At 32.9% G+C, this 23,276-nt stretch overlaps 2 protein-coding genes across 3 annotated transcripts; one reads left to right on the top strand and one right to left on the bottom strand.

The window, feature by feature from the left end:
• Positions 1-358: 358 nt before the first annotated feature.
• LOC131654199 (DEAD-box ATP-dependent RNA helicase 20-like) lies at positions 359-6,254 on the bottom strand. The gene is made up of 10 exons (XM_058924622.1): positions 5,887-6,254; positions 5,523-5,785; positions 4,680-4,859; positions 4,394-4,555; positions 4,126-4,280; positions 3,267-3,359; positions 2,338-2,423; positions 2,027-2,253; positions 1,057-1,290; positions 359-637 (listed from the first exon to the last, which is right to left on the bottom strand). Exons 1-10 carry the CDS (start codon positions 5,940-5,942, stop codon positions 585-587), a joined length of 1,509 nt encoding a protein of 502 aa, XP_058780605.1. The 5' UTR covers positions 5,943-6,254; the 3' UTR covers positions 359-584.
• Positions 6,255-15,780: 9,526 nt separating this feature from the next.
• LOC131654201 (uncharacterized) lies at positions 15,781-20,161 on the top strand. Of its 2 annotated transcripts, none has more exons than XM_058924628.1 (7): positions 15,781-16,129; positions 16,213-16,334; positions 16,591-16,680; positions 17,538-17,590; positions 19,049-19,151; positions 19,435-19,539; positions 19,632-20,161. In XM_058924628.1, exons 1-7 carry the CDS (start codon positions 15,871-15,873, stop codon positions 19,650-19,652), a joined length of 753 nt encoding a protein of 250 aa, XP_058780611.1. In that variant the 5' UTR covers positions 15,781-15,870; the 3' UTR covers positions 19,653-20,161. The 2 variants fall into 2 exon arrangements, with proteins under 2 accessions (XP_058780611.1, XP_058780610.1); XM_058924627.1 differs by having other exon boundaries at positions 15,788-16,129; positions 16,210-16,334.
• Positions 20,162-23,276: the final 3,115 nt, after the last annotated feature.

The raw sequence follows: 23,276 nt of genomic DNA on the forward strand, positions 1-23,276 counted from the left end.
AATTATACACTTAAAATCAATTTTGTTCAAAACTATCCAAACATAAATTGACAACAACCATCCAAACACAAATCAATTTACTTTCTATTAACCCCAGAACCAAAAGTTTACTTAGATTGTTGGCCACATTTGTTATTATAAGATTACAAATCATTTTTAATTGAGTTATTTTAAGACTGCAAGTCAGCTTTAATTGAGTAATGAGTACAATGATGACTCCCCGAACGTTTCATGTTATCAATCATGCAGAAAAGAGACTTTGATTAAATTTCAGTACGAGTTATAAATAAAATCATTTAGTTTGTGTTTGAACTATTAATCATGCCTCTAATTAAATCACACCAAGTGACAAGCAAAATAAAGTACTGTGGTATGAATTGTCAAGTATAAATAAATGTTTGATTGTAGATACAAGGCTCATCAAAGTTCTATGGACACTTTAACCAAATAAAGAGGGGAGAAAAGAAGTCTAACAAATAAGAAATCCAAACTCCTACCACTTTTCTTATAAATAATAGCTAATTTGGGAGTAGGACAGTACAATGCATAAGGCTACACCAATGGCATTATATGAGTTCCATCCATCAGCTCCATGGGCGACCGCTGCCAAAACTCTTCCCTCGGTCTCGGAAGCCTCCTGATTGATCATTGCAAAAAAAAAAAAACAAAACAACTCATTCATGAATCAAAAGTGGATAGCAAATAAGAAATGAATTCTACAAATGATGCATGCTGTGAAAATTGAACAAGCCTTCCACCCCAGCCTTCTCAGACTGAGCATATGTCGCAGGCATGCTTCCGGCGACAAACTATTCTCTCACCAATCATTTTGGCAAACTCTAACTAGAGTCTGCCCCTTGACAAGTGGCACGAAAATATAATTCTACTAAACAAGTCAGACCAAGACACCAAAAGACACAATGACTGCCATTGGGTTAGGGATCCATGTCATTCAAGCAAAATTATCGCATATCATAGCCTTCGACCAAAAATAATTGAGGACAGGGGATGGGCCAATATAAGTATGTATATACTAGCCAAAGTTGATTAACAAACCTGAAGGCGGAGGAGGTGCACCACGCCCCATTGCTGCCAGCTCAGAGCTCACTCTCTGTCCAGCTTCCTCAAGTATGCTTATAAGTTCCTTTGCAAATCTGGCATTAGCAGCTGTAAAGAATGTGTATGCAGTGCCTTTTGCACCAGCTCTCCCAGTCCTTCCAATTCGATGAACATAATCTTCTAGTGATCCCGGGAAGTCATAATTTATGACGTATTTCACATCCTTCACATCTGTCAGTAACAATAAAAAATAAAAAAAATTAATATACACAAGCACAGCTATTGGTGTAAATTACAAAGTGACACTTCCTCAGTAGTGCAACATAGCAAAAACAATTCTAATATACACTTGGATTCTTTTTAGATGCAAAGATTACTTTGATAAAGGACCTAATTCAATGGCTTTGAGTCATAACAATTAGCAAATGTCAAATAGAAGTTGAAGTTGTCAGTCAGAATAACAGACATTAGCTATTAAAGTCACTATCTATAGTTCAAACTGATTAATACATATATTAAAGTCACTATGTATAGTTCAAACTGATTAATACATATATGATATTGACCAGCAATAGAAGGAAATTATAATTTAAGAAACTTCATCCGTAAGAGAAAATTGTCGATATGAAGTGATGTATGCATAGCTAATAAAGATTACAACGGTAAGGTCGCCTAACACAGCTAGATACACACAATAAATATGTCCCTTACATGGGAATACTAAACAACCATAAAATTTAGCAATCAAAAGTGACTTAAAAAGGACGCCAAAGAGAAAAAAGAAGGGGGGAAATGTAAAATAGTCACATTTAGCTATAAGATGGAAGGAACCGAGCCACTAATTTAATGAAGAATTATCCATGCCAACATAAAATGCTTACTATTTCCAAAACAAAGTCCAAGAACTACTTCAATTTCCTACACTGAATCAGAATATCATTTAAACAATTAATCACAAGTTTTGTACCTAAACCACGAGCTGCAACATCTGTTGCAGTCATTATAGGACTCTTTCCAGATTTAAACTCTGAAAGCACCCAATCTCTTTCTGCTTGACTTTTGTCTCCATGAATTGAAAGTGCTGGCCAACCATCCATACGGAGCTGCCTAGTAATCTGATCACATCCTTTTTTTGTATCCATGAATATCAATATTCGACTTCCATCCATGATGTCCTCCAACAACTTCACCAATCTGAAATAAAATGACTCAATTAGGCCATTCTACATGACAAGCTATTCTAGTTAGGGATAGAAAATAATGTAGATCATATCCTACTTATCGTATTTTTGCTTTTCGGGAACAATGTCAACATATTGCTTTATAGCATGGTTCGCTTTTAAATCTTCAGAACCTATAATTACCTGCACAGTTGTTACAGAAATTGTCAATTCAGCCTTCAATATAAATACAAAATTCTGACAAATACAAAGCCATACATAAACAAACATACACCCAAGATGGTCAAATTTGAGAGGCTGTGTAAACTCAGGAAGTGTCCATAAACTCACAAGTCAACCTAATAAAAAAATCTTTTAAAATATAAAATAGCATTCGAGCATAATATATTACCAACACATTAATGGATATCCTACATCCCAGCTACATAATGAAGCAAACCATAATAAAAGAAGGAATGAAAATACAAGTTAAAATCATACATATAAAACCAACTCATGAGTCATAAGTTAATAAAATATGCAAGGACGGGCTTTGTAAAGCCAGAGGAAGATGATTTCATCTATCGAATATTGACTTTGACGGTTGTGTTGGGATGGCTCTAATTGCTGCTAGAAAGGGATGGCTGTGACAGTACTTTGCTTGTATAGGGATAGTGTTGAAACTAGAGAATCATAGAACTTGGGAGACTAAACTTGCACCTTAAAAGAAAACACAGCCGCTATGGAAGATTTTAAAGGCATATTTCAGTGTATCCGTGGAGCCACAAAATTCTCGTGATTCTATCTGAGTTTTGAACAAATCCGCGTGAATCAGCATAACTTTAACACTGAACATGTTTTAAAGTGAATCTGCTTGATTTTTCTACCTAAACATGAAGGCTAGAACAAGTTTACAATTCAACTCAGGAGTTTGACAGCTGTGATTTAATAAAGAATAATAATAATATAAATTCAGAACATTTGATTTCAACATATGAATGATACTAAAAAGACAATGTAACAAGTCTCGACAAGAATAAATCTTACTTTGTATGGATTGTAAAGGAACTGCCTTGCTAATTGTTCAACCTCCTTTGGCCAAGTAGCACTCCAGTACAAAGTTTGACGGTCTGGGCGAATCTGGATAAATAACAGTAATGATAATCAATTAAACACAAGATAATCTGAAGCCTCGGCAATATGCCAATGCTAATTCAACTCAGACTGATTGGCGTGAACTTAGATGATGAACATATCTAAGTAAATTATAAGGCTCTCCTAATCGGAAAGAGGTACAGAAGCAAAATAGTGCCTCATGAAATTTGTGCTTTTATCTGTACACCACCAGTAACTATCGATTTGGTCTACAGGGTTGACCTAAATCCTGAACTAAAAAGAAAATCAGATCATTTCAGCTTTATAGGGTTTCATATCATTTCTTTCTGGTGCTTCTTTTCCGTGATTTTCAGCCAATGGTTGTTTTCAAAGAGTGGTTTTTGTTTAACATCTTACGGGATTAGCATCCTATATTGTATTGATGCCATGCAACGTTTTTCAAATATTATAGTTTTATTATCTCAGAGGATACCTTATCCTTCCTTCTTTAGTCAAAAGTTATGATCTTTCTACCAAATTAAAAAATTCCATGTGAATGATATTTCAGGTATCTACATGTTCAAATTAGGAATAAAATTAGAAGTTAGGAGAACATGCGTTATACATTCTCTTTTTTCATATCATGAAAGATACAAGGCATTGCAAAATGAAATTCAACATAAAATAGCAAGATTGATGAGCTTGGCGAAGCATCAAGGAAAGCAACTAGACTATGCCAAACAATACTACCAAATAGCATTTCCTAAGGTTTTACTATTTTAGAATATTAATCAGATATAAAAATGGTCACCTGAGAGACAATTTTCCGTATCTGGGGATCAAACCCCATGTCCAGCATCCTATCAGCTTCATCCAATACCAGGTATGTGACCCTTCGCAAGTTAGTATGATTTGACTCAAGCATATCAATTAACCTTCCCGGAGTGGCAATTATAATTTCAACACCTAGCCCCAAAAAATAACAGAAGCATGATCAAATACAAGATTACAGAAAAATAAAAGAAAGCCAAGTTATTTATCACATGCCATGACTTTGTAATACTGACTTCACCGCATACCTTTCTGTAGATCGCGCACTTGAGGCCCCTTAGGAACCCCACCGTAAATGCATGTGCTCTTAATCCTAGATGATGCACCAAATTTAGTAGCTTCTTGTTGTATTTGAACGGCAAGTTCACGAGTAGGAGCCAAAACTAACACAATAGGTCCATCCCCAGGATCTGAAAAACATTGTTAATGAATTATGAAACGGCAATACAAGTAAACAAAGAAGGCATGGACAAACAAAGGCAGCACCTCTAATAGTGTTTACATCTCAGCTGTGGTGCTTCCTTATCTTCTTACCTAGAATTGGCTGAGCATTTACATGCACTATTGCCGGCAACAAATAAGCAAGTGTCTTCCCTGATCCTGTCTCTGCAATTCCTATTAGATCACGTCCCTTCAAAGCCATTGGCCAACCTTGGGACTGAATAGGTGTAGGTTCAACAAATCCAGCTTTTTTAACTTCTTCCAGTACATATTCTGGATTAAATTAAATCAAAGTCGTAAAATCAGTAGAGTATTACCACAACAATCTATAAGTACCAGTGTTCTCATATAGCGATTATTCTGCCATGGAACTTTTAAAACTCGCTATCATTCTGCAATACGACACTTAGAACAGCATGCTGTCAGATATAGGTTAAATGGACACTAGAGAAATGTAGATAGCAGAATTTGAACTAACCGCTACTGTCCACTATCCTCCTTTGAAAACACTCCAAAATCCATAGACTATAAAAGTACAAACTATTTTCTATTCTTTCCAAATCCCCTAAGTTTTACCCCTCTCCTCAAACCAAAACCTATGAAGCACGGACATCCCGGACACGACCCTAACCCTGACACAGCAAAACCGGTAATAATTTGAAAAATTGAAAGAATTTTAAACGTAATCACAACGCCTTTTTTCAGAGGTGTCGGTGCTACTGAGACCAAAACCAAATACGAAGTAAACGGCACTTGAATCGTTACCCCATTGACAGACTAAACATAAATTCCAATAACAAAATATCATCATCTTGAACAAAACTAGCACTCAAATTGAATCCAATCCAATCGAATGAAATGAAATTGAACTTAGAGTGTCGTTGATTCATCTATGTTGCTACAAATTGCAAGTATGAATGACAATAAATAATGTACCAGGAAAAGCAGCATCAGAAAAGGATTTAACAGGTTTAGGAACATCTTTCCCTTCAACAGTAATTTCGCGTCTCCGCCGATACTCAATAACTTCAGCCTCAGTCATTGCCCTCACAGACGGCGACTCATTGTAGAAATTTTTCTCAAAATGAGGTAACCCATCCAAATTAATCTTCTTAGGAGAACCAGACCCACCGTCATCGTAGTCTCTTCTACTCGAAGGCGCAGCAGCAGAACCTCCTCCACCACCTAAACCCGAGTCACTGAGAAAAAAAACAACAACGAAGGTCAAAAAAAAAAATATAGAGAATAGAAGAGAAAGATAAACCCTAGAAAGTGGAATTGGAGTTGTTATTATTATTACCTTCTTCGGTCGCGGTAGGAAGTGGGGTCGGAGGAACGGCTATCGTAGCGGCTCATGATCTCTCTCGCGCGGTTACGGAAGCAATATCGGGAAGTGAGTGTGACAGTGAAAGTAAAGTAGAATTAAGCAACTTGTTCTATGCTCCTTCAGTGTGTGGTGTAGTTAGGGTTAGGTTAAAGCTACTGTGGTGATGTTTTGTGTATTACTCTAGTTGTTATTGCCACACGCGCCGCTGCATTCACGACCGAAGCTGGTTTTTTCCCTATGAACTGGTTGGTTCCTTCTTCTACTTTCTTTGATAAACATGTATTATGTTGTTTTTTTGAAGAAGAAGAAACGTGGGTTATGGTTCGGTTGTTTTGCGATGATAAATAAATAAACATTGATATAATTTTCTAATTTTAAAAAAGAATTATACCAGAGAAGAAAAAAACACGAAGTAATTGGTTCTAAACAATAATTGAGACGAGAAAATAGATTAAAAAAATGTGAATGAAAAGAGAAAGATTTAAAAGTATAGGATAATGTTAACTTGTGATTTTAGGAACCAAGTTAAAAAATTTATAAATAAAAAATTTGTGTTAAAAAGTTAAACAAAATAATTATAATTTTTAAATAAATTAATATATAATTTTTAAAACAAAATTTTTATATTCAATATAACTTTTTAATTTATGAGTTTTTTAATCGGTGTCATTTTGACACAAATTAGCATTATCTAAAGAAATAAAAATAATTTGAAATATTATTTGATAGAAGAAAAATAATTAAAGATGGATAAAAGTTTATGATTTCTAAAAGTATATGTGTCCTTGAAAATAACACTAACTTAAAAGAAAATAAAGATATAAATGACAAATAGTGTCAAAGTAGTATTTATTTTCACTCATTTCTTTCTTTCTCTCTTTTAAGTGTGTGTTTGTTTTTGTTGTGAAGAATTAGTAACAAACCCGTGGGTTCGCACGGATTCTGGTACGGGACGCGCATTTGTTTCAGATGTATATTTTTTAATAGAAAAATGTTTGGTACCGGTAAAAAAAATAATCTACAATATAAGAAAATCTTATGTTCTGTCAAATACCAAAATACCCCTCTTGCTCCTCAATGCGCCACGTGGATACCTTCTGCATCCAGAATTCAAATTCTTGCTTACTTGGCACTATCTTTTTTCTATTTGCTTCCGAAATCTACTAATTGCTTTTTCAAATTTGAGGTCTTCGTTCTCTCTCATATTTTTCTCTCTCTTCAGCTTCAAAACTCAACTCTAATTTATCTTCAACCCTAAACCATCTTCCATCTTCAAAGCTCAACCATCTTCATCGCCTTCCTCCGAGCTTTCTACATGGCAAGACCGTTGGAGAAAATTTTCTTTTTCCTCTTCGTATGCAGTAAAACACGTCGCATCTCAAATTTTTGTTAGTGAGTTATGAGTTACGTCGCTTCGTATGAGGTTGCTGGTTTGGTTCCATTGTTCGTATTTCACCACCAACGTCGCTATTTACCCCAAGGTATGTGCAATGTTGAAAATTAAGGGTTTTAGTGTTTATATGTTTTGTTGATTTAGGGTTTTCTTACGGTGTTGGTTTTCTAAACTGTGTTGTTTTAGGCTGAAGATGATAAATATAATTATATTGCAAGGATTGTTGAGTTCTTTGAATATGAAGATAGTTCTATAAGGATACATCGTTCTGATTTTGGTATGGTTTATTGCTCTTTCAGTTTATAAAGATTAAATTGATAAACCCTAATCCCTAATCTTTTTTGGTTGTTTCCAATTTCTCCACTTCATTTCTGATTTACGTGTTGTTTCCACGTGGATCTTTCTGATGCCACTAATCATATTGGATCCAAGTCTAATGAACTGTTGTAGTTGAGAAAAGGATTATGTTGTTGTTGATATTTTTCTTCTTCTGGATTCTCGAGTTTGGCCTAGAACTTATGCTATGGCTAAGTTTCGGTTATTATTATTATTATTATTATTTATTTGAGATTATCCGAATTGATCGATTATTTGTAGTATTTTGATTTTGTTCATGCTTTGAATTTCAGGTGGTGATTCGTTTCGATTTGGGTTTCTCCAATTAAGCTAACGGTTCATATGCGCACCTATTTACAATTCGCTTCTATGTTGTATAAATCTTAGACTCCAACGATATAGACCGCTAATCGAAATGTGTTGGCAGCAAGGAATTCTTTTACCTCACCAGTGAAAGATCAGATTCTTTCTTTAGTTTGATGGAAAACTTTGATAAACTCTTTTTTAATTCATTTTTAACTAATTAGCTTCTAAGCATATTTGTGAGTTTTTCTTGGTCCCAAAACTGCAGGTCTTGAATCTCTATATTTGGTTGAGTTTTAGGTTGGAAGATTCTTTCCCATACCAAGAGTTGGCTTCATCTCAAAAAGCCATGTAAGTATTACTTAGTCTATTTCTTTACCAGTTTTATCGTTATACAGTATAAATATTTATCAATTTGATTTTATTAGGTTGATTAAATAATTCCTAGATAGATAGGGGTGGCAGAAAACCAATGGCTGAAAGGTTACCTTTGCGTAAAATGTCAAAGGATAACTATGGGTTTGACAAAAATCTGAACAATTATTAACAATGTTGTAAACATGATCTCAACTGTGATGGTGCATTATACACAAACTATACATTATATCACATGTAGCCTTTATGTATTTCAATTCTAGACTTTTATATTATGTGATTTTTAGTTGTTTCTTTCATGTGTGCCTATTCGGTTGTGTTTTTGTTCGAGAATGAGCTTTGATTCAATTCGAACAAAAGTGAATGTTCAAAAAAGGGAAGGTTTGAGTTCTATTGGTGGCAAAATTTTGACGAACCAAAAAGAGCATCTCGACACGAAATCAAATCCGCCTGCTAAGGCAAATGCTCAGAAAAATTTGCATAGGAAATCTTCTTGCTAGAATTCTTCTTATGTTCTCAGGAAAAATAATCGGAAACATAACCATTCAATGGATACTTCTTGGTATTTTTCAAGCTTCTTTTTCTTTATGTCAAAACTGAAAAACTCGTTGGTTTTTGATTTTTCAAGCTTCTTCATTCTAATCTGCATCCTGCGTTCCTCCTGTTGTTTATTTCAGGGTAAACAAAACACTAGGGCCATTTTCCATTGGTTTCCCAATATTTGATGTATCGAGTGAAAAGCAATTATTGTTCAAACACTGTCGGTTTTTATTTTGAAAATTACCAACTATGAGATGTCTGATTCATGTTGTTATATCCTGCAAAGCAAGTAGAGAAGTGAATGCAAAACGACCCGACAATTTTCATGGCAGTTCCATTTGATAATTTGATCGTTTGAAACTCTTGTATAAGGGCCTTCACCGTTAGGATCAAAGGCGAAACTCTTGGGTCCAACGATACCGTTTTCAATTGGAACTATCTCGTATTGCCAAACATTGTAACCTCCAAATGGTACTGATGTTATGTTGACATTGCTGGATGGTCGGACGTTGTGGTTGTATGTTAACAGGGCACCACTACCGCTGATATGAGGTGGTGCAGTTGTTGCCTTATTGCCATTTGAAGATAGCGATATATAGGAGAATTTTGAGCATATATATAAGGATCCCAAACTTTATGGTTTTCATACTTTATTAGGTTTTCTTTCCTTAACAACGAAATTGAGAATATATATGTTACCTTAGTGTTGTTCTTTGGTTTCAAGACAATAGTATTATACGTAAAAGAATCAACAAAACTTTGGCTCTCTTCTAATAAGAGATATGATGAGGGAACGCTTAAGAATTTAGTTTTGAATTTATTTCTTAACCTTTAATTGTCTTCTGGTGTTGCAGCCGATAGTTATACCTTTTTTCAAGCTATATAATACTTCTCACTTTATATTTGATTTTGATTTAAGTATGATGTTAGGGAGCATCAAGTTTATCTAATATCTTTTTATCTTTCTTTAGATGGCTTCAGTGTATACACTAATGGATGGAATATCAATGAAAATAGTTTCACTTTTTTAGTTTCATGTTTTATAGTATGAAAATAGTTAGTTTTTTTTTGGTACAATTGAGGGCCTAAGCCCAAGAGAAAGAAAACCTACAAAGAAACAAACATAGAATACCAGTCACCCATTTGATCTTTATTTAAGAAATACTCAAGCCAGGTAGGAATCTCAATAAAGACTTTATGAACACATCCCAACATTTTCCCATGTAAGGCCAATTGATGAGCACAACCATTCACCTCCTGAAAGACATGAGAGACCTCCACCATCTCCAACTCCGCCATCTCCATATGAATACAACGCACTAGGCTACACCTAATCCGCTTATCATGATTATTAGAGTTACAAAGATCTGCAGCTTTCTTCGAGTCGGTATCAACCATCACCTTAGTGTAACCAAGCTCTCGAGCCAACTTGATACCTTCCAAAATACCCCAAAGCTCCGCGTTCAACGGAGTACAACTTCCCACTCCTTTAGCAAAACCACCACACCAAGCTCCCGAAGCATCTCTTTAGCAAAATAGTTAGGTTTTGTTAAAGTGTTTTTGATTATCTAATATCTTTTATGTAGTTAATGATTCAAGAGTGAGAGTTCTTGCAGTAAGATATATTATCCTTTTGCATTATATTGTACTATATTGTCTGCATTGGTTAGTTTTATATTCCCCTACCAAATTTAGAGTTGTGAGTTATAGAAGTTTTATTCCCTCTTTCATGAGTTAATGAAGTCCTTTTATTTTTAGTTGTCACAATGCTTTGTTGTTTGTTTATTATATTGTCTCATGTTAAAAAGTTATATAAACAATCTAATCTAATCAGTTAATGCATCCTTTCTCGACTATATATTTATCAGAAAATACTTTTTTGTTTAAATTTGAATTATTTCCAATCCAGTGTTGGAAGCATCCAAACATGCCAAAACTGTCAAAAACAACAGTGTTATTTGATTTTGTATAGAAATAAAATAAAGTAAAATTTCATTTTGCGTTGTTGGAAACCAATGGGTGTTGTTGCAATCTATATATGTATAAATTGCGGATTGAAGATTGAAGTCTGTCTGACTTCAATAACTATAGTCTTTTATTTTGAAATGATTGTGTAATTACTTTACATGGTACATGATCTCAACATATTAAATCTTCATTGAACTCGGTGCCAAATTTGACTAATAACTTCAAATAAAAATGAAATATAATAAATTAGACTAGCCATTATATATAGTCCTCACAATTCATTCTATATAAAACTATTTTGCAGTTATATATTAAAAGCATACCAAAAATATTTTAATGTAATATATAAATAAATTTAATTTTTGTTTAGAGTTGAATTATTTTTTCTGGATGAAGAAATATAGCAATAATTTTCTCCTTTTTTTGTTGTGTCTGTTTGTATGCATAACATGAATGAGTAACAATTTCTTTATATATTATTTAATTATTATCACGAAGATAATATGAAATAATAATTTGTTTACCTATAATTACATATATTTAAAAATGATGATTTCGATGTTGGAAATAGTATTATACTAAAATGATAATTTTTTATCTTTTTATAACACCAAATTAAAATAATTATAACGGGAGCGTAAAGTGACTGTTCAAAATATTGAATATTAACAGGACTGTCAAATTACTGATCAAAATATTTAATTTTTTTTTACGGGTATCAGATAATTTTTTATACATTTAATTATTATTTTTTCACGGGTACCAAACATTATCTATTAAAAAATATATATCTAAAACAAATGCGCGCCCCGAACAAGAACCCATGCATTGGTACCCATGAAAAAATAATAATTGAATGTATAAAAAAATGTCTGGTACCCGTAAAAAAATAATTGAATGTATAGAAAAATATATGATACCCGTGAAAAAATAATAATTTAATGTATAGAAAAATGTCTAGCACAACGTAAAAACATTTAGATCAATAAAATCATTTTATAAATAAAAAACTTAGAAAATTAACTAAAATGACATATATTTTTTTAAACACGTTTAAATATCTATGAAGTGTGCATTATATATATATATATATATATATATATATATATATATATATATATATATATATATATATATATATATATATATATATATATATATATATATATATATATATATATATATATATATATATATATATATATATATATATATATATATAGGGATGGCAACGGGTGCCCGCGGGTGCGGGTTTTATACTACCCAAACCCGCACCCGAAATTACCACCCGAACCCGAACCCAAACCCAAAAGCTATTCGGGTGACAAAATAACACCCACGCCCACACCCGTTGGGTTCGGGTTTTTTAACCCAAACCCAAACCCGCAACAAAATACATAAAATATATTTTTCCTACAATTTTCTTACAACTTTCCATATATATATATATATATATATATATATATATATATATATATATATATATATATATATATATATATATATATATATATATATATTCGGGTGTAACTTCGGGTTTCGGGCGCGGGTTTCACACTACCCAAACCCGCACCCGAAATATCGGGTGGCACCCGAACCCGAACCCAAACCCAGTCAACTCGGGTTTTCACCCGTTGACTCGGGTTCGGGTGCGGGTGGGCCCCGCGGGTTTGGGTCTGCTTGCCATCCCTATATATATATATGTATATATATATATATATATATAGAGAGAGAGAGAGAGAGAGAGAGAGAGAAAGAGAGAGAGAGAGAGATCAAATTACACTCGAATAGTTACACCATGAGTTACACTCGCTCAAAAATTTTACATCGGATGATTATTTTTTAAAATCAACTGTTGGATTGAAACTTATTATCATATAGATCATACGTATAAATTTTGAGATTAATCTATAATGATTTACTATGTCGTCGAATTACATCAAAATTAACGTCAAAATAGACTTTCATAGAACGTTAATTTTGATGTAATCCGATGACATAGTAAATCGTTATAGATTAATCTCAAACTTTATACGCATGAAGCAACCCACATGATATTTTAATAGTACACCGAAAAATTTGATTTTTGGTTTCCACATAGTGAACCCTTAAGAACTCTTTAATAATGCGTCTAAAAATGGCTCTTAATATAAACCCACACATATTTTCATAAAATGGACTAATGTGCGCGTGCTTAACCTCATAAAAACTCATTCAAAAAAACTTCAATGTTGCCAATTGCAACTTCAAATTATTGTTCATAGCCTGCCCAACATTTGCACAAGTCACGTATATTATTTTCCAACATTTGTTTCAATTTTCAATAAGCAAACTCAACCTTAAAATGAAAGAAAACACCAAATACGGTAAAAAAACTAACTACTAAAAATATGTACCTATTGGGTGTGGTGTTGCCTAAATGTAGCACTCGATTAATCCATGCTCCCACAAATTTACGCATGTGAGGAATTAACCACATGTCTTTATCATAATTAATGAATTCAACATAACCAACAAAGGCTTGATCAAGTTGTTGCAACCACTAATAATACTCCATCTCATAACTAGCTCATACAAGTTCCATCAACAACGTGTCTATATGCTATGGCATATCATTCACAACATATTGCTTGCATCTTGTTAAACATTTTTGTTGATGAGATATTAACAAAGTAAATTAATTATACTTGGAAACATAACTTAAATTGCTTTCATCCAAGCAAGATATCTATCACTCAAAATTACATGTGATTCAGTCCATTCCTTCCTAAACAATTGTTTTAGCTTATTTAATATCCAATAAAAGTTTTTTGTTTACTCTAACTCCATAGAGGCAAATGCAACAACAAATGTCATCTCACTTGAAGTCATATTAACAATTTCAAACAAAGATTGTATGCATTTTTTGCCATGTATGTGCAGTCCATGAACAACACATTGGAAAAACATATTCAACAATTTCACTAAAACTGAATGTGCCCAAAAAATATCTCTCACAACATCTGGGTCATCTTTTTTTCCTACTCCATTAAACATATTTTGCATCACCCATCAACTAATATAAATATTGTATTTCAGTTATAGGACCTTTAATCTCTTCTTGTAATTTACTCTTGTGTTTATATATTTGTGTGATTCGAGTAATATTCTTTGAATCCGGCTCTTGCAATGAAAGCAACATGTGTATGGGTGGAACATGACATTTTGTCAAATCAGCATGTTGCCTTTTTTGAACTTAGACGACTAACAAATGAATGACCATATAATCTATCAAGTAAATCATGGTTTTAAAGTCCAAATTTTACATCAATCTTCCATCACGAACCATCTTTAGTCGGTGTTTATCTGATTTTAAATGGACACCCGCATTTTTTAGTCGTACTCAGTGTTGTACTATCAACTTCCTTGTATTTTCCACATTTATCACAACCAAATATTAATTTGTTGTTACTTCCTCCTTTTACTATTTCAGTATTTGAACGAGTAATGATAATAGTTACTTTATGTCTGATTTCAATTTCCTTAATCCACCTTATAACTTCTTCTCATGTAAAAGATTTTTATGCGGTTGAAATTGCTTTTGTAATATCAACCTATATATGATTTTTATCGCATATATGTAAATAAATCTCCATAACTATGAAACATAAAAAAAGTTTTTTTTTTAAATATGCGTACTTGATAACTTATATGTAATCCCGTGAATAAAATGAAAGACTATTAAAATACTTATAACCAAATTATCTAATAAAAATTATAATATTGAATAATTTGTATGTAAATAATTTGGCACACACATAATATTAAAGAAATAATTGATTGCAAGTTATCCGTTAAAAAAATGTATGTATCAAAATAAGTTGGATAAAGTTATTCCATGGATAAAATTATGAAAATATCTTGCCTCACCTCTTGGATCTCTCTCACACACCATACAAGTTGCCAAAATTGTCCATATGCTTTCGTAGATGTATCTCCAAAAGCATTTTTTTTAAAATTTGGTTTTTTCCGTAGGTGCATCTACGAAAGCGTTAAATGATAGTTTATTTGGGAAAATCCCAAATTAATCGGAAAATCTCAATTGCACTTCTTTGATTTACTATAATTTGATGCTTTATTTTTTTTATAAAAACTGAGTTTGGGAGTGAAATGTAATTGATTTAAAATATAACAAAATATTTCGTAGGTATATCTACAGAACACTCTATTTTCAAAATCTTTCGTAGATGAAACTACCGAATATTTCATTTAATTTAGGATTTTCCCAATTAATTTGGATCGTCCCAAGTTTCTCCGGATGACTAAGAGATTTAAGGAGTGTAATTGAAATATTCTCAAAATTATTCAATATACTGATAAATAATAATGGTGTTGAATGGGGTCAGGTTGATGTGCATAAGGTATATCCTTATGCACGGTGCATAAGTCTCGTACGAGTAATATTTAAATTGTTCCGAGTAACGTTTTACTTAGAAACGAGTAATAATATCATAATCCATTAATAATATATGCATTATTTGTACACATATGTTAATTATGAGTAATTATTAGTTGTGAGTAATGAGTACACTATTATGAGTAATATTTACACCATTGTAAGGAATATCGAATTTTAACTATTTTGAGTAATATATTCATTGTTCTGAGTAATATTTATACTATTTTGAATAATCTGTATATTTTGAATAATAAATATAATACTTTGAGTAATATAAACAATATTTGAGTATCTATACACCGAGGATATACCTTATTCACATCAACCCATCCCGTGTGAAATGCTTGTGTTGATTGTTGAATGCTTCAATTTTAGAAAACCGAATAGGAAAAAGTGAAAAACTAAATAGGAAAAAGTGAAAAAGTGAATAGTAAAATTATTAGATAAAATAAAAAGGATAGAGCTAAAATATTTTAAAAGAAATGTAGGTGTAGGGGATAATAGCAGCAGGGGTAAAATTTCCAGAAAATAAAATAAAATATCTTGCTTTGCCAAATATCCATTCTTCATTTCTTTCAGAGGAAGAACCCGAACAAAACGAAGAATGCAAGGTTTATCTTCTTCTCTATCATGTTCAATCCCATATTCATCAAAATTCAAACCAGTAAAAGCTTCATACGACACACAAACGCAACACCGTCTCCCTTACAACCGCAACGCTCCTAGAAAACTCTTCAACAACACTCAACCCAAATCACAACCTCCTTCTCTCACCACATCACCACCACCGGCACCACCTTCTCCGCGTAAGGAACAGTACGTTTCCGATCTTCTCAAACGCGACACTCCTCTTCCAACCTCAGGTAACTAACTGTTTCGCTATTCTTCTTTTTCATTGTTCAATTAGCTTCAATTGTTTTTCAATTAATGTTTCGTTTCGCAGAAGATGAAGAAAGCGAAACCTATTTAGGTTATGAAAAATGGCTTCCAACTCCACCGAAAGTCGTTAAGCCTCGTTCCGTGTTTAACGCTACTTCGTTAGCATATATTGGTGATGGCATTTATGAGGTCAATTTCTTTACAATTCTTTTTATTGTTCTTGATTTTTTGTTTTTTATGAAATTAGGTCTAAGATTTTGAAAAATTTTAAGATACCTATTGACCGGTTTTCATATACTTCAGGTACTAATTAGATGTATTTTATGTACTAGATTGATATAGTTTAGAGATAAGTTTGAAGAAAGAGTATTAGTTTAGAGGTTAAACTGGTGGTTTATTTGTGTCTTATTGTGTTTTTTTTTTTTTCTTTTTCTGAAACTTGCAGCTATATGCTCGTAGGCACTTTTTATTTCCTCCCCTTAGTATTGAAGAATATAATGATCGTGTGACAGCAGTGGTCCGATGTGAGGCTCAAGTATGATTATTTCCTTCCCTACTTTGTTTTTTAATTCTGGTATTTACATTTACTAGTAGAAACACGGACACGGAAAGTATCTGTTGCAATTCATTGTGTATTGATGTTAACATGTTTTGTTTTGTGTAATATTGTTTTAAAAGTTAGATAAGTAGGATACTGGTTGTTGTACGGTTGAACTGATTGTGATGATGGAAATTTTACAATTCTATATCCATTTCAAACTCATGTCACCCTTATTGAGGTTTACATCTTAATTTATACTCTGTATAGATTGTTTGAAAGAATAATTTTATTATGATTGGGCTGTTAATCTTTTTGTCAACAGAAGTAAATCATGGATTATGGTTATGATTTATGAAACATGAATTACGCTTTTAATAGCGAAAAAAGACATCATTCAATTTCAAAGTGGGAACTAGGGAAATTCATGGATTATGGTTATGAAACATGAGTTACACTTTTAATAGCGAAAGAAGACATTATTCTATTTCCTTGGGGGAACACGGGAAATTCACTTTGATACTGAATTTTCATTATCAAATCATGTAGCGAGCTTCTCCCCCTTCTCTTGTTTGCAAACTTCAGGAGTTTTCCCTAAGTTTGAACTTACTGAAAGATTTTTCATTGTCTGAACGTCATACTCTTGGTTTTCACTGCGAGTGTTTTTCTGTCCCTTTAATCAGTTTCTGCTTCTATTCTTTTCCTTGTTTCTAAACTAAAACTTTGGTCAAGGGAGTTTGACTTCAGCCAGCCAGTGATGTCCCGTTGGATTATATTTATTATGACTTATTAACAACATGAACATGTTTCTAATCTAATTACAATGTGTATTGTCCTTTTTTGTTTGTTTGCAGGATGCATTGCTTCAGAAGCTTCTAAACAGTAACTTCTTATCAGATCAAGAGAGGTTAGAATTGTTACTTTCAGGGTCTTGTCGTATCATTCCCCCTCCCCCAAAACACACCTGTTTTTCATATTTATTATAATATTTAATGGGGTTTTATCTTATGAAGATTCTGAAATAAACAATCGTCTTATCTGCTTATGATATTTTTTTTGACTCAAATATATTTTAAATGTTTCCTTGTCTCCAATCATAAATTTGGAGGATGGAAATTTTACACCCAACTGAACTTAAATTTCATATGAAGCTTTATCCTTGTTGTGGGAAAATAAGAAAAGGAATGTTTGCCTCCTATCTTGAAGTTCTATGCTTTAGTAACATTTACCACCTTACATCATGATTTTTGAATCTTTGCATGTATATCGTGTAATTTTCAATAATGTGAAATTAAATTATAGAATTTGAATAGTTGCTGGCTCGCTGGTTGGGTAGCAGCTTCCTTTGAAAGTATAGTAGGTTTTTCTCTTCAAGATGATATGCTAGTGAGAACCTTGGTTAGTTTGGTGGCTGCTCTTAGAAATGTGATTGGGCCTAACTCATATATTATCCGATGTGAGATTCTTAACCGATGTCATTCAAAAGGGATGATAATCAACAATGATGCAAGCAGAAATGTTAGAAGCATATATCACCTTATAGTGCTGGTTAGGACAATAACCAAGTCCTATTCCACTAAGTGGGTTTTAGGAGCATATATCACCTTATAGTGCTGGTTAGGAATAACACTAACAATAACCAAGTCCTATTCCACTAAGTGGGTTTGGCTACATGGATCAACTTTCGCCATAATGTTCTATCCAGGACTATGCTTCTATCCAAATTGTTTATCTCGAGATCTTTCTTAATAATTTCTCTGATAGTCTTTCTAGGTCTCCCTCTAATGATTTATTTTGTAAAGTAAGCACGGAATCTATTTAATTAGAGAAAGTACATCCAAATATAGTTGAAATAAGATTGTGCAATATAGTAAGTCGTTTAACTATGAAATCGACATGAATATTATCGATTAAGCATTAAAGAAAATGCTTTTATGCTTTTTGCATGCTGCCGTGCATTAGGTCTTTGAGGATGTTTTGGCTTGCTTCAGAGTTACTTTGCACCAGGAGTGTTCAGAATTGTATTGGTGCATATCTGAAATTTTCCAGGAGTTTTTTTGCTTAATCTGTAGCCAAGACCCATTCATACTTGAAATTTGATGCTATATTTGAGTTGACATTTTCTTCTGTCTCATGGTTAGTACATGGTATACAATAATGATTAGATGAAACCAATAAGCACTAAACTTTGCAAAAATGCAAACATTCTTCTGGGTATACGGAATTATGCCACAATTATGGTATTCTTCTAGTGCTAATTCAATTGGGGATTAGACACTCCCAATATGATAAGAGTTGGTAGATCACTGAAGATCTGTTAATTTCTATTATGACTTATAATAGTTTCTGATGAACTTTATTTCAGGGATGTTCTTCGATGGGGAAAGAACATTGTTTCAAGCAAAACTAAGACAAAAAAGCGGGCTGGTTCACTTGTATATAACAGGGCATCTTCACTAGAAACATTAGTAAGTGACTTCGAATTTTGGTTTCTATAAATATAAATCTTCTAAAAAAATCATCAGATTCTTGGGAGTTTTCTTTCTATATTTCTTTAACTTTAAAGTGGTGATGACAACTGCAAAATACTTTCCTTCTGTGTGTTGCTAGATATCCATCTAATGCTTTCCTTTTGTTTTGATGATCAGATTGTTTGATAGGAATTGTCTGAAACTAAGTATTATTGTATTTCCTTTATAATCTGAAAATTGTTTTCAGCCTCTTCTCTAACGCATATGCCTATTGAACTAGGTTGGCTATCTCTATTTGACAAATGTGAATCGCTTGGAAAAGTTAATGTTGGAATTGGGATTCTCAGTAGACTCTTCAATGCCTTTGAATTTGGATGAGCTAATAGTAAGTTTTATATCATCCACCCTGGCACCGCGGCTTACTAATTGAAAATAATGTTTCACTAGCTAATAATAGTCCTCTCTTTCCACTCCTAGACAGGTGAGCTGAACGGTTGATAAAGTTGATCTTTAGGTATTCTTCCACTGGAGCAGGCAAACCAACTAATTGAAAATTTTGTTCGATCTATTGCATCCTTCGATAATGCCTACCCCAGTATTAGTAAATTGGCTCCCTCTTTTACTTGCTGGCGGGATCAGAAGCCTTTGAGATCAGTACAGACATTGAAATGACATACTTTGAGACCTTTTGCAACAATGCATGCGTTGCGTACATAGATTATGGTACCATCATTTGTAATTGTTAGTATTGTTCTTCTTCAGAGGAGTAAGAAGAAAATTCAGTGAAGCTTTGATTATTTGATAGATTTGTGTTAGGGTTAGCAACTCTGGTTGAACTTGATCCAGCATTATAATTAAGTTAGTTGAATACTAAGGAACATAGTGACCAAAGGTTCTGCAGTGTTTGATCTTGTTTTGTTTCTCATTATAGGGAACATAGCTGCATGTGGTAATGATTGTTTTTGCAGGTGGAGTAAATCTTCGACTCTATCATGAGTCATTTTTGTAATTTTGTTACTAATGAATCAATTTTTTATCTTACATATCAACGGAAATACAAAATTAAGTACCATGCAAAAACTGATCTTGTGACCTTACAATCTTCATGTTAACACAAGTATCCGCTAAGCTAGTGCAAAATTTTAGATCCAAGTTACAATTAGGATTTTAAGTGAAGAAAATTTAAGTTTTTCCATGATTAAATAAATATTTAACTAAATAATTTAAGAGAAAAGGGGTGATGTACTGACAGTATTTTACACTGTCAACCAATCACCACCCATGTATCCAATTAAACAATTTTTTTATTTAAAAAAAACTTAATGACATGACACATTTATGATTATCTATTGGATGACAGTGTAAAATTATTTTGCAGTGTCAGCGCAGTATCTTTTAACTCATAATTTAATTGGTAAACTTTTAAAACTAATAATTGAGAGACTACAATTGAATATTACAAGTAACAATTTTAATATGAAATTTTTTTATGAGAATTAAAATCATATGTTAAGACCAAAAATAAGAAGTAGTATAGTCTCAAGTCTAATCGTTGAAAATTTGTTTTTACAAAGATTGAAGTCAATTTCTTTTAAGCAAACTTTTAAAGGGTAATGCTAACATGTGCCTTAAGGGCACATGTTAAGAGTTAAATGTAGAAACTTTTTATTGAAAATTGTGTAATATTTTTATTAAAAGTTTATAATTAATGTTTTCATTGCTTTGTTTCAATACAAACTTTCTATTAATGTGTTTTTTAACATGTGCCCTAAGGGCACATGTTACCTTAACCCACTTTTAAATTATGACAATTTGAGTTGTAAACAAATGAAAAGATATGAATGAACTTAATTAAAATATTTTTTAAATGAAGATCATTGTTAATTTTCAATTTTTAAAATAGAATTCTTTTTCTTCAAACTAATATTATGTATATTTCTTCATGGACCAGCGATAAATCCTTGCAACGATGCAATAAGAATATGGTTTAACATGTCCACAACTTCAAAGAGACTTTGAGATCAGACCAAGTAACCATCATGTTAAGTTCTACCATAAGAAACATCTAATTAATGTGAATAATCATAATCACGCCCTAGATCACATAACATGTAAAACACATGCATTTGTTATATTAGACAACTATCTTACCACAAAAAGTTCTAGACGAACGAAACCTTAGAATCAACCTATATAAAGGGAGGTAAACATCAAATCCATGTACACTCTCTTTCAACCAAAAATATTTTTTCTTGCCTCAAGTAGTCATTGACTTGAGTGTTAAAGTATTTTCAAGTACCACCTCCGACACTAGACCAATATTTGAATACCCACCATCTACAAGAGTTTACCATTCATATAAAAAAACCATCATGTTAAGTTCTACCATAAGAAACATCTAATTAATGTGAATAATCATAATCACGCCCTAGATCACATAACATGTAAAACACATGCATTTGTTATATTAGACAACTATCTTACCACAAAAAGTTCTAGACGAACGAAACCTTAGAATCAACCTATATAAAGGGAGGTAAACATCAAATCCATGTACACTCTCTTTCAACCAAAAATATTTTTTCTTGCCTCAAGTAGTCATTGACTTGAGTGTTAAAGTATTTTCAAGTACCACCTCCGACACTAGACCAATATTTGAATACCCACCATCTACAAGAGTTTACCATTCATATAAAAAAACAAGTCTACCATCACCATCAATCCTCTCAGGTCCACAACTGAATTATTGACAATGTATGTTAGAATCACTTTAAACGACATTCTCTTTTCGTTACTTCACACTGATATGGTACACACGGGTAGAAACACTTCTCATTTCTCCCTCGCAAAAAAAATTCCAACAACGATGGGAGAAGAACCATGTCTAACTCCCCATTAATCCCTCATGAAGGAATCTGAAAAAAAATGTTACTGGTTGGACGATATTTCCACCATAACTCGTGTCAATAGAAAACCATGTGTTAGTTGGGAAAGTTTACCTATAAACTTACCTCTTTAAGTCAGGAAATTTTATTGTGTTCAATCTCTAGTCGTCATCATCGATCCACCACTTTCCAACAAAAAATGTTAATTTCTCTTTAGAAAACTTACTTGCAAACAATTCGCTACATGAGAACTCTTCGGCCAACGGGAGGCCTTCATTGTCTTTCTATGATGATAAGTTGATTAACGACTTTTTAAATCACCACTTACTCATGCTACAACATGTATACCTCATATGTTTCAATGGAACCAACACAAGACAGTTAGAATACGCCAAACTCTCGACAACATTAAGAGTCGAATAAAAAAGAATAATCGTTTAGGTTAAACAAATTGTTATCAATTGTAATTTTATCTACAATTGTATCTTTGGAAGACACACATTGACAACCCTATGCACTATCTCATCAACCGTTCATTGAAGAAAAAAATTCATACCACGACAAATTAGGTCGTGGTGCTGAAGACATATTTGACTTCATCCTGTATGAGTTTCCTAACCTTTTTAGAAAAACAACGTTCACCAAAAGAGAGCTTTCCCGAAAGCAAGAATCATGAGGGACAAATGGATTTAGACTCTCAAATCGAAGAACCATTTCACTATGAAACCATAAGGGACGAGGGGGCCTTACATGTAGAAGCATGAAGAAAAATGGAAAGATCAGAACCACTCAGAGACTTCATCAAAATCTTTAGTAGTGAAGGTCCTTCGAAAGTCATTAGAATTGAGAAAAATCTGTCCATGTCGATACAATAGGAGTTATCGAAGTTTCTACAAAGAAATCATGACTTATTCTCATGGTCAGCGAAGGCGATGCAATGCCACACCCTACCCTTCGAGATATCGTTTCATATTTGACACAACGTAGGAGGAAACAATCACCAAAAAAGACCGAAGAGATCAGAAGTGCCATCAAATAACTCTTAAAAGACAGACTCATAACCGATGCAAAGTACACAACAAATTTTCAATGCGGTTCTAGTATAGAAGTCAAACAACAAGTTGCCCAAGTGTGTTAATTACTCTAACTTGAATAGAGCTTGTCCGAAGTATGCATACCCACTCCTAAATATCGACAAGCTCATTGATAGTTCGTTGAAATCCTAACTCCTATCTTT

The sequence above is a fragment of the Vicia villosa genome, linkage group LG2, assembly GCF_029867415.1.
Source record: "Vicia villosa cultivar HV-30 ecotype Madison, WI linkage group LG2, Vvil1.0, whole genome shotgun sequence".
In the NCBI taxonomy this organism is placed as follows: Eukaryota; Viridiplantae; Streptophyta; class Magnoliopsida; order Fabales; family Fabaceae; genus Vicia; species Vicia villosa.